Consider the following 12,900-nt stretch of genomic DNA (forward strand, 5'->3'; position numbering starts at 1 on the left):
TTATTTAATCCGTAAAAAGATAAATAAAGCCAATCTATTATCTTATACATTTTATATATATAATTTGTTTTGCTAAATTGTCTTTTGAAATAATCACTTTCATTTATTAATAATAGTTAAGCAATAGCTCAGCTACAAATGCTAAACACTATTCTGCTAGGAAGTCTAAATCATCTATTGGGATGTTTATTATTGCTATATTGTATTTGGAAATAATTATTATTAATAGTTTCTTAATCGAAATAGCTGAGCTAAAATGCTAAAAGCTAATCTGCTAAAATACTGAAAATACTTTTCTGGAGATTAACTCTTGTTTACCATAACCACGCCCGCTCTGCTGCGATTGGTCAAACATGGAGGTTTGTCACAGCGCGTCATCAATCCAGATAGTCTCCACCTCCAAGGGACTTGTTGTATAAACAAAGTGGGGCCTGATATCGGGAGCTGTCTGGAAAAGTAAGCCATTATAACGTCAATGGACTCCGCTCTCGTAACCTCTCGTTCGCCCAGATTTCAGAGCAACTTAATAAAGTAATACATTCAAAACACTGTCATGATGAAGAACCATGGAGAGGAAGACTTCAACATTTACAACATGTGAGTGAGTCAAGAGAGTTGGAGTTTCAAATACTTAATGACAACATGGCAATAAATATATTGTGATGCTTTATGTTGGTATATTGTCTCTGGAAATAATTGTTATTAATTGAAATACTTTAGCTAAGAAAAAACCCCGAAACGAATCTACTCAGAGGAATAATGACAACATCCATCAACAGTAAACTAAGATAAGATAAATATAATGTTAACAAACTGAAGGAATATTTAACAACACTCAAATAGTCATTTCATGTTCTCAATAAGCAACACAAGAAAGATTATATTTTATTAAAATGTTTATAGGCAAAGTATTTCAACAGTATTATCTTCCATGAACCAAATTCACGGTCAGCTTAAAAACCCTAGAAGTTTAAATGCATCTCTTAAATCTTCAATCTCACAGGGCTGGAAGAGAGAAGAGAAACGTGTTATAAGAATGACCAAATCAATGATTCCAAATGTGTGTCAACATTTCTTGTTGTTTATAATCTGGCGCACAATCATCAGGGCATCAGGAGTATGAGTAGCTGAATGCTAGATTAGCAACCTTGTTAGCTGCATGCCACTTTATCAAACTAGTTAGCTGCATGCTACATTAGCAACCTTGTTAGCATGCTATATTATCTGAATTATGCTTTATCAACCTTGTTAGCTGCATTCTACATTATAAACCTTGTTAGCTGCATGATGCTTTATCAACCTTGTAAGCTGCATGCTACATTAGCAACCTTGTTAGCTGCATGCTACATTAGCAAACTTGTTAGCTTCATGATGCTTTATCAACCTTGTTAGCTGCATGCTACATTATCAACCTGGTTAGCTACATGCTACATTAACAACCTTGTTAGCTGCACGATGCTTTATCAACCTTGCTAGCTGCATGCTACATTATTAACCTTGTTAGCTGTATGTTACATTAGCAACCTTGTGAGCTGCAGGATGCTTTATCAACCTTGTTAGCTTCATGATGCTTTATCAACCTTGTTAACTGCATGCTACATTATCAACCCTGTTAGCTACATGCTACATTAGCAACCTTGTTAGCTGCATGATGCTTTATCAACCTTGCTAGCTGCATGCTACATTATCAACCTTGCTAGCTGCATGCTACATTATCAACCTTGTTAGCTGCGTGCTACATTAGCAACCTTGTGAGCTGCAGGATGCTTTATCAACCTTGTTAGCTGCATGCTACATTAGCAAACTTTTGTACCTCAAGGATGCGTTTGAGTTTTCTGGCCAAGCGAACAGAGTTCTGGTTCAGACCATCCCAGGCTTTGAAGTGACTTTGCCTTCGAGCAACAAAGGTCTTCCAGCAGTAGAAGAAGTCTAAGAAGGGAAGGATTTAATTTGTAATATTTAAGTTTGTTATGTTGCATGGATCCATTACCTTTGTAACTCATGACCGTGATCTGCACTCCAGCCTCCTTCAGCGAGCGAAGGCCTTCTCTCTCCCGGCGGTCCTCCGAGTCACAGTAGTAGAGGCGGGAGACGAAGATCCTGAGGCGAAGGTTGGGCATCTGCGCGAAGAACTGCGAAAGTGCCCTTGAGCAGTCGGCACAGGGAGACCAGGAGCAGAACCAGGTGATGGAGTAACTCAGTCTCCTTCCATCTGGACTCCCCGAACCCCACAGTCCAGGACACAAGACTCTCAGGTGGCGCAGAAACAGCAACTTTAAGACAAAAGTATTTCAACATCTGGTACAAACTCACATCTTGTACTTTGTTCTGTTTCCTCTTCTCTGCACTCAACCCTGCAGTGTGAACTTCAGACATGTTGACCATCCAGCCCTCGTTCAGAAGTTAGATGTCAAAGTTCGTCCACCTCTCACCTCCACATGACAGCCGCTGCGGTTCCTTAGATGACCGAAGTCAAAAGAATGGGAGTCTGGTCCGATTCTTCTCTTCACGACGAAGCACAGGTAGGTTTCATGTCGCCCTCGGGCCCAACGCATGTTCTTGTAATGGTAGATGAACTTCTTCTGAGGCAGCAACACACTGAAGGAAGTAAATAAGGATTTATCATCAGCACTATCTTTATAACACATTATCCACCTTGTTAGCTGCATGCTACATTAGCAACCTTGTTAGCTGCATGCTACATTAGCAATCTTGTTAGCTGCATGCTACATTAGCAACCTTGTTAGCTGCATGCTACATTAGCAATCGTGTTAGCTGCATGCTACATTAGCAACCTTGTTAGCTGCATGCTACATTAGCAACCTTGTTAGCTGCATGCTACATTAGCAATCTTGTTAGCTGCATGCTACATTATTAACCTTGTTAGCTGCATAACAAATTAGCAATCTTGTTAGCTGCATGCTACATTATCAACCTTGTCAACTGCATGCTACATTAGCAACCTTGTTCTCTACATGCTACATTAGCACCCTTTTTAGTTGCATGCTACATTATCAACCTTGTTAGCTGCATGCTACATTATCACCCTTTTTAGCTGCATGTTCATTAGCAACCTTGTTTGCTGCATGCAACATTATCACCCTTTTAGCTGCATGCTTCGTTAGAAACCTTGTTAGCTGCATGCTACATTAGCAACCTTGTTAGCTGCATGCTACATTATCAACCTTGTTAGCTGCATGCTTCATTAGCAACCTTGTTGGCTGTATGCTACTTTATCAACCTTGTTAGTTGCATGCTTCATTAGCAACCGTGTTAGCTGCATGCTACATTAGCAACCTTGTTAACTGCATGCTACATTATCAACCTTGTTAGCTGCATGCTGCATTAGCAACCCCTTTAGCTGTATGCTACATTATCAACCTTGTTAGCTGCATGCTACATCATCAACCTTGTTAGCTGCATGCTCAATTATCAACATTGTTAGCTGCATGCTACATTATCAACCTTGTTAGTTGCATGCTACATTATCAACTTTGTTAGCTGCATGCTACATTAGCAACATTGTTAGCTGCATGCTACATTATCAACCTTGCTGCCACAATTTTATTGTCAGAATAATGCATAGACATATAAAAGTTAAAGACATTATTTAAAGACATTATTGTTGTAATATAACTTGTTCTTGAGTGACATTAATAAGTAATACATAATGCATTACCATTTTAAAATGTACAGTAAGAACCTAAAAGATCAATTGAATATATACATTTAACGCCACATGAATGTAACATGCACAAGATCTCTTGTGGCGTTGAAGCTTGTGGTTAACCAACAAATGACTAATGGACACTCATCTCACTTTCACACAAACCAGGACAGTTCAGTGATAGACAGACTGAAACCTCACGTGACCAAGTGATAGTTTGTGAGAACTTTGTAGACCTCAATATGAACACACACAACACACAGCAGCTCCTGAGCTATATAAAAAAAAACATGAATAGTTGCTCACCTGTCTAACTTAGAAATCATGTCGGACGACGAGCTGGTTATAGTTTGACTGGGACGAGACGCTCGAGCAGGTTAAGACGAATAATGAAAGTCTATGTAGGTGTGTGTTTACGTGTGATCGATAGTAGATGGGGGGAACTGAGAATTTAGTGGATGTCTCTAAACATAAACATCCGGCGTTTTTTGGTTAGACCGGAATGAATTCAAATAAGTTCAGTGATGCAAAGAACAAGATACTTATTTTTTTAATCTCTCGCTTTGTTTGTCAAACACATGTAAATATATATATTAAAAGAAAACATAAATTGAAATATGAATTCATAAAACAAATATATATATATATATATATATATATATATATATATAAATGTATTCATTATAAGAATGACAGTGAGAATAATTTGATATTTCAAATTACGTACAAAATTCAATTCTAAGATTCAATTCACATAATAATAATGTAATTAATAATAATTTAGCTCAACTTGCATTCACTGCTGGGGCATGAAAGTCATTTGTTGTCACACGTTCACTTCCTGTTTACCATCCTTAATTAAACACCACAGGTACTTCCTGTCAAACTCTGTGTGAGTTGTGTGTTGATGTGTTGGTTAAGGAACGTGTATTGTCAAGAATGTTTTGATACGTATCACAATACAGGGTCAACAACACTATATATTCTGATGTACCGTTTACTGTTGGAACAACTATTTAATTGTAGTATTTAATTAGAATATGAACACTGCTTGAGTCGACTGCATCCTCTTGTCCTCAGTCATTGCCAGGATTTCATTCTTCCTTTAGCTGCGGAGAACATGATGACTGCTGCCATCTAGAGGCCGTAAGTTTATTTGCAACACAAAAATGAACAAACCGAGTGAATATTTTCTTGTTAATTGTAAATAAAAACATTGATTTATTTTATTTTATACACACATTTATGTTTTATTTTAAATATATCTATATAGTGCTGTTAAATATCAATACGGTGTTGTAAAAAAATGTAGAACAAAAGTGTTTTTTTTTTCTTCATTTTTTAAATGACTTTGAAGTTTCTTTGTGGTTTTATGAGCGAAGAATCTTTTCCAAATTTCCCATTGAATGAAAACCCTCTGGTTGGAGCCAATAAGGGTGTGTTTTATAAGCCGGGCAGATGAAAGACTCACGTTATAAAGTCTTCTGCACAAACACACATGAAAGTGTGAAAAGTGATTTGTAACCATCCCACTCTTTTCTACACGCCAGTAAAAACTCCGTTAAATGGCTGGAAATTTCCAAACACTGTAGGAGCCTTGATCTTGCAGAGAGTTTCTCACCTTGATCCACGGAGGGATCAGCCGTGACCCCCTTTTGCCTCCCACCTACAGCACCCCTCTTCCTCGGGGCCCCTGGATTTGGTGGAGCTCTCCACATTCCCAGACCGAAGCAGCCCCACCCTCTGATCTGGGCTTTCCTGAATTGTGGAACTTTAATTGACCTTCCTTCCACTGGTCATGTCTGCGAGAGCAGCTGACCGACCGCAGCGTGAGGACGACTCTTTGAAGCGTCAGACGGTGTCAGATCTTTGACTTCATCACCCGGCAATGCTACCTCTGTGCCAGTGCATGCTGGGATTCTCGCTTTCCCATGACTCCCCTCACTCGCTCCAGCTCGCTGCGGTTTGGGGAATTCACCGTTTCCCAGGGTGGCTGTTTTTAGAGCTGATCAGTGTGTGTGTGTGTGAGCGTGTGTGTGTGTGTGTGAGTGTGTGTGTGTGTGTCATTAACACGGTATATCTTCTACATCATCTGGAACTAATTAAGTTAATTTGGCCAATGATTGTGCGGTGCCCAACGATTAGAGTGACTCATGTGGGTGTGTGTGTGTGTGTGTGTGTGTTTTGGTGATTTGCAGGGACGTACACTAAGTCCCCGTAATTCTAATAATATATTCTTACTCATGGGTCACCAACCTGTTACACCAAAGGAGTAGCTCTTCTGGCCTTTTAAAAAATAATATTTTTGTACAATAAACCATATTATTAACCATATTTTTCCTCTTATTTTCTCTTGAAGTACTCGCTAGTCATTCTACTTGTCTGTGTATTCTTTTGTACAACACAGAGGCAACTATCTGCAATGTGGTTCTCTTCCATATAAATTGGATCTGATGCACACGGGTCAAAATTGCAAACTGTATTCTCATTGGCTGGTTGAAAAATGTCCGTGGTTTGCTATATTTGCGGGGACATGATACACACACGTTTGTGGGCGGAGCCTGCTGGATTTGCGGGGACCAATATACACACAACTGTTAAAAAAAGGACTGCTAAATCGGAAAATAAAAATATTGTTCAAAATACACTTATTACTTCACTTTGTTTTAGGCACATTCATGTTGCTAATTTAAATATGTGCAACAACAATTGACAATGCATTGGTTTTAACTATTACTACTACTTGTCTACACAGATTCACAATCAATGAAATAAAAGACAGTTTTAAGAAATAAAATTACATTTTAATAGGTTTTACATTTTACATTTTACAAGTTCTCTTGTAAACAAATTTGAAAGAGATGCAACTGTGACATTCAGATTAATACTCTGACACAATCATACCAGTCATACCCACTCAGAAATGTAAAGAGTCAATGATACAATAGTACCTGAGTACTCTTTGAAGACCAGAGTACTTGACTCTGGTCTTGCAAGATTAAGTGACTTCATGACTCTTTAGGAAGTTGTAAAAGCTTTTATTTGTTTGAGCCAAAATATGTCCAAACATCAGCTTTAAAAAGTGCTGGAGTCGACTGTATCCTCTCGTCCTCAGTCATGGGCTGGATCTCACAGGATTTCATTCCTTATTTAGCTTTGGAGGACGTAATGACTGCTAGAGGTCGGAAGTGTGTCCGGAAGTTGTTACTTGCAATAGAAAAACAAACAAATTATGTGATTGTGAATATTTACATTTAATTGGCAATAACAAAAATCCATAAAGTGTGTATTCAGAATAGGGGAAGAAAACCCAATATTTAAGTTTATCAATTTTTTCTTACTCCAGTAGTTCCAATGACAGGAGGCTAATATTAGCACATGCTAAAGGAAACACACATAACTTTATTCACTTGTGAGTCATTTGAAACTTCAGGCTGATTCAGAGCAAGAATGAAAGTAACAACTTCCGGACACAGCAGGCCGAGATCACGCGTAAGAACACAACACTAGGATTGTGGCTTACAGTGTGTACTCAACATGTTAGGTGTGTGAACGTGTGTGTGCTGCAGTCGCACTCTAGATCCAGACCTTGCAGGACATTTGACCAAGAGTCGAGGCCAGAGAAGCTACAAACACCAAGTCATATTTTCCGAAAACCAGCAGACCGTCCACACTTATACACACACTGCACACACACCTACACCAACACACACATACACCAACACACACATACACAAACTACACACACACATACAGACACCACACACACCTACACTAACACACACATACACAAATTACACACACACCAAACACACAAACCTATACACATACAAACAGACACCAAACACACACATACACACCTACACGCACACAAACACCTACACACACACACACACACACACACACACCAAACGCACACTGCACACTCACACACTTGCATACGTTACACACACACACATGCACATTAGATACACACATGCACACTTTAAACACACACGCACACTAATGTACACTTTACACATACACACACACTTTAAACACACACACAAAAACTTTAAACACACACACATACACTTTACATACACACACATGCACACAGCAGCTTCTCTGATGTGAGCTGAAGATGTTTCAGGACCAGGTGAACGTCTGACCCTGAACTTTCATCTCAGGTAATGAAAGAGTTCGACGCTCACCTGGTGCTGAAGTGTTTTTCTTCTTCTACTGTAATGTCAACCACTTCCTGTGATCTTTGTCTGCAGCTCAAGTCTTTAAGTTTACATTCAAACCACAGTTTCGGTGAAACAGTGACGAGGACGTTCTTTACTCTCACCTCGATATAATAATAATGAAACTAACTTGATGTACTGTAACATAACCACACCCACTCTGCTGTGATTGTGATCACATAAGGAGGTTTGTCACCACACATCATCAATTCTGGAAGTCTCCACCTCCAAGGGACTTGTTGTATAAACAAAGTGGGCGTGATTACAGTTGGCTGGAGGAGGAGCGAAGACCATTATTACGTCATAATGGACGCCGCTCTTGTAACCTCTCGTTCAGATTTCAGAGTATTTTTTATAAAGTAATAAGTTCAAAACATGGGCGTGACGAGAAAATGTCAAATTATTTATTATTCTGACACTGAAATACTTCCACACACTTTATGCATCATTCCACACATTTAGCATCAAAGTCATAAAAAATACCTTATTATTATTATTCACAGTTGAACTGACAGTCAACGACTGAAAGGAAAACTTTTCTGCTTTTTTCCAATCAAACACGTCGGTTACAGTAACTCAGGATCGATGTCGTTTAACTGAAGGTTGAAAAACTTAAATAAAGTTATAATAAAACTCACAACAAAGAACGTCGACTCAAACTCAAGCGTAAGAAATGAGCGACCGGATAGAAGATAAAGAATGAAAGAAAGAATCAAACACGTTCATCCAGTCACAGTCTTCAGTCACAAGTCTTTGTAGAACACTCTGGTGAGAGGATATCCCAGGAAGCCTCGCTCTGGAGTCTCCAGGCCCGGCTCTCCTGCAGACTCGTGGAAGCCCAGCTTCTTGAAGACCACCTGGCCAAGCTGCGAGGGGAAGGGGACGTGTGCCGTGAGTCTGTGAGCTCCGTCTCGTCTCTCCTTCTGGGCCAGACTCTGGACCAGGAGCCGGCCCAGACCCTCCCTGCGGTACCAGCTGCCCACCACCAGCCTGCAGATCCTCCTCTCGCCCGCCCGCCGCTCGCCCTCTCGGAACAGACACGCCAGGACCTCGCCGTCGCAGACCGCCACCCAGACCTGCCCGGCCGCCTGCTCCCTCTCCAGACTGATCTTCTCTGGAGCCGGCTCTGTGGTCGACTCCTCGGGTCTGACCTTGGGTCGGGCCTGAGTGACGGAAGCAACATGAGCCAATCAGAGAGTTGAATGAGAAGACATTGACCTAAATCCAACCAATTACCTACGGAAGATGATCAATTACATCATTTGAAATTGATGCATAAATACATCAATAAATGTATAAATAAAAATGTTGCAATAAATAAACAACTGTTTATTTTATTGTCGTTAAAGAACAGCGTTATTTGTGTTTCTATTTATGTATTTATTTATACATTTAAACTTGTATTTTTATAATATTGTAGAATATGAGTTCAAGGCAGTTGTAGTTGATCCGATGATGTAACCAATCACTGCTTCAGATTGACTGTCAGCTGACCTACTAAATTTGCATACAACCAATTAAATGTCAAAAATAAAAGACAAAATGTAGAAACAGAAATGAATAAAAAGTCAAATGTATAAGTACATGAATAGAGAAATATTAAAAGAAATTATAAATAAATATATTGTTTATTCTTCCACAAAAATAAAATCATAGTCATTTATTTTAAAAATGTATATTTATTCCCACAGTAATTTATTACTACTGCATCTAAAAACGTATTTATATATTAATTATTATTAAATTAGATATTTAATATTAATTATAAGTTATGTAACTGTACATTTTGTTACGTTTTGAAATACAATTGTATAAGCCATTTCCTTATGAATACATTTAGTTATGCATTTATACATTAATATATATATATTTATATATTTATATGTATTCATACATTTTGTTATGAAATTGCACATGCATTTAGTTATTTATACATTTAGTTATGTATTTATATATTTAGTTACACGTTATTAATTTAAATTTTAAGGAACGCATTTATACATGTATTATCCATACATTTAGTTATGTAATTATATATTTAGTTATGCATTATTAATTTATATTTTAAGGTATGCATTTATACATGTATTATCCATACATTTAGTTATGTAATTATATATTTAGTTATGCATTTATACATTTATTTATTTATTAAATAATCATATTTAGTCATGCAATTATATATTTAGTTATACATTAATATATTTAGTTATGCATTTATAAGCGTATTTATTTATCAATTAACCATATTTAACTAGTAATTATACATTTAGTAATTATTTATATATTTACTTACTGATAATTGTGTGATTGATCGTCCTTCATAAATTTTACAAGAAAAATAAGTATAAATTGGTAAAAAAAACTAAATAAAATCTAGTTTATTTTAACGACTGACCTTCTTGCTCACAGATGTCTTGGTCTGGCCGAAGGGATTCTCCAGAACCTGGTCCTGGTTCCCCCTGAAGCTGCTGCCCACATAGTCCCAGGAGGGCCGACTGCTGCCCAGGACCCCCGAGGAGCGCGGCATGCTTATCTTCAGGAAGATGATCAGCAGGAAGACGGGAACAGCCAGAGCCAGAATGAAAGAGTGGATGAGACAACGGAGGACGGAGGAACAGACGGCCAGGAGGAAGAGGCAGAGCGGGCGAGTCAGGATGTGGAGGACCAGACGGTTTTCTGTTCCCTCGCATCCTTCCTGGACCAGAAGAAGAAGAAGAAGAAGATGAAGAAGAAGAAGAATCGTCACTGACGTCCTCACAAATACACAATAGTCATGGAGCCAGGAAATGATAGACACTGACCACTGCAGGAGTTTAAACATGTTTATTGCCACAAACAATCCTCACTTTGTGTTTATGACAGAGAAGAATAAATAGAAAAAAACAAAAAAATACATTTAGTTGAATAAGATAAAGTGAAATACAATAACAAAGAATAATTAAATGAAAGAAATTAACTAATCTCTAGAATACAATGCATTATTATTATAATAATAATAATAATAATAATTATTATTATTATTATTATTAAGTTACATTTTTTTAAAGATTAAATGAGAAAAAATCTGAACCAGACACAAAGACCATCTTGAATATACTCAACATACCTGACAGATAAATAAATACATGAATAAATAAAGGTATGAACCTTCTTTTCAACTTTCCAATTTGATCTTTTAAAACGGCAAAAACTTAACTTTACATTCATGATATAAACTGATATAAATCAACAAATATAAACAATCAATAAAACTGGTTTATTTTTTACAAATTTATACAAAACATTTATGAGAAATATGATGCATGACAGGTACTGACCACTGCACAAGTTATGTGCATTAAGTCAACATACCTGGAATATAATAACTAAACTAAAATGTTTCCCATTTGAGAAGAATAACAATATTAATATAAATGAACAAAATGAATAAATAATTGGTCTTTTAGAGAATTATTTTCAAATGGATCTTTCAACACATTTTCAGTGTACATTTAACATAAACTTGTGTAGTCAATACAAAATAAATATAAATTAGTTTAAACCTTGATGAGCTGTTTGACCATCTCGATGTCGTCCTCCTTCATCCTCCTCAACACCAGCTGGTCCAGCTCCAGTCGCACCATCTTGTCCAATCACCAACGTGCACGCTGTGCACACGAGCTGAGCCAGAGGACAACATTTAAATAAATAAATAAATCTCTTAATTGTAGAAACATACATTCCACCGTTTTCTACTGAATCATGATGCAGTAAAATGGATATATAGTGATTATCGTGATACTGTAGTAACGAGGATATATTTGTAGTATTGTCGAGTACTTGACTCTGGAGTTCTAGTATTTACAGACCACATGACTCTTGACGAAGTCGTAACTGCTTTCATTTGTTTTGAAACCAAAGTATGTCCAAACATCAGCTTTTAAAAGCTTCTGGAGTCAACTGTATCCTCTCGTCCCCAGTCATCGCCGGGATCTAATTCTTCCTTTAGCTGCCGAGGACGTAATGACTGCTGCCATCTAGTGGCCGTAAATTCAAAATGGCAAGACAAAAAAGCTTTGAATATTTGCATTGTTAATTGTGAGTTATTTATTTTACAAACACTTTAATAAAATATAAACCAGAAAGTACACAGTATTATAGAACAATATTGCAATATTTAAGTGTATCTCTATTTTCTTACATTCCTACTTTCAAGAGTTTCTGATCTTCTTTATCTAAGGGATGTTTTTTTTAAGAAATAAAAAGACAACATTCAGGACAATAATGCTGTGACAGGTCGTTGAGCCACAGACACTGAATCCAATATATTTATATGTATTCTACTAAATAATCTATAATCGTGGCTCACATTAACTTGATGCTTACATGTCAAAATATGTAGGTACTGACCACTGCCGATCAGAGACGCCCTCAATATTTTTTCTTATGATGGTTTTAAAAATCTATATTTATCACATTTTCAATCAGGCATATGTGAAGAGGCGATGACGCTAAGGATTGTGGGGGATTAGCATCAAATCCTCGGTAAACAATTGAGATTTATCATAAAACCTGATTTTCTAGAGACGATCAGAACAACGGACTTCGGGACTCGAACCTTTCACACGAACACGAGGCTGGACCTGCTCGTGACCAGAACCTTCTTACCTGTGATCGCACGAGCCTCCGTCACCCGGCGGGTCACGAAACACCGAAATATGGATGAAAAGTTCGTCAACACGCTCGATTTATTCACTCGCCGAACAGCGATTCTTGATTCTGATGTGCGCTAGTTTTTCTGCCGCTACACGCTTCTAACGCTGCGCTGTACGTCAAACAGTCTGCGTAAATTACGTACTGCGCCAATGCTACGTGAATAGCCATTGATGACGTAAGCGTGTAAACTGAACCGGGCTTCCTCTTGTTTATTTTTAGCACTTTTTAATAAAACAAGTAAACGATAAGCAACGTTTGTATTTTTTATCAAATATATTTAAAACATTTTTTTAAATGAGGTAAGATATA

The 12,900-nt window shown here is 37.6% G+C and overlaps 2 protein-coding genes across 2 annotated transcripts; both read right to left on the bottom strand.

Annotated features, from left to right (window-relative positions):
* Positions 1-948: 948 nt before the first annotated feature.
* Positions 949-3,993, bottom strand: aicda (activation induced cytidine deaminase). The gene is made up of 5 exons (XM_087806130.1): positions 3,974-3,993; positions 2,433-2,598; positions 1,991-2,273; positions 1,814-1,929; positions 949-1,005 (listed from the first exon to the last, which is right to left on the bottom strand). Exons 1-5 carry the CDS (start codon positions 3,991-3,993, stop codon positions 949-951), a joined length of 642 nt encoding a protein of 213 aa, XP_087662256.1.
* Positions 3,994-8,336: 4,343 nt separating this feature from the next.
* On the bottom strand, positions 8,337-12,689 carry nat14 (N-acetyltransferase 14 (GCN5-related, putative)). The gene is made up of 4 exons (XM_087805865.1): positions 12,544-12,689; positions 11,439-11,556; positions 10,292-10,591; positions 8,337-9,056 (listed from the first exon to the last, which is right to left on the bottom strand). Exons 2-4 carry the CDS (start codon positions 11,517-11,519, stop codon positions 8,637-8,639), a joined length of 801 nt encoding a protein of 266 aa, XP_087661991.1. The 5' UTR covers positions 11,520-11,556; positions 12,544-12,689; the 3' UTR covers positions 8,337-8,636.
* Positions 12,690-12,900: the final 211 nt, after the last annotated feature.

This window comes from Callionymus lyra, chromosome 13, assembly GCF_982586985.1.
Source record: "Callionymus lyra chromosome 13, fCalLyr1.hap1.1, whole genome shotgun sequence".
Lineage (NCBI taxonomy): Eukaryota > Metazoa > Chordata > Actinopteri > Syngnathiformes > Callionymidae > Callionymus > Callionymus lyra.

Excerpts from the sequence above, each read along its gene's own strand:
- aicda (XM_087806130.1), bottom strand. The coding sequence starts at position 3,993 with ATGATTTCTAAGTTAGACAG. Across the intron at positions 2,599-3,973 it reads ATGATTTCTAAGTTAGACAG|TGTGTTGCTGCCTCAGAAGA; the intron begins GTGAGCAACTAT and ends TACTTCCTTCAG. Across the intron at positions 1,930-1,990 it reads CACGGTCATGAGTTACAAAG|ACTTCTTCTACTGCTGGAAG; the intron begins GTAATGGATCCA and ends TTCCCTTCTTAG.
- nat14 (XM_087805865.1), bottom strand. The coding sequence starts at position 11,519 with ATGGTGCGACTGGAGCTGGACCAGCTGGTGTTGAGGAGGATGAAGGAG. Across the intron at positions 10,592-11,438 it reads TGGTCAAACAGCTCATCAAG|GAAGGATGCGAGGGAACAGA; the intron begins GTTTAAACTAAT and ends CTTCTGGTCCAG. Across the intron at positions 9,057-10,291 it reads AGACATCTGTGAGCAAGAAG|GCCCGACCCAAGGTCAGACC; the intron begins GTCAGTCGTTAA and ends TCCGTCACTCAG.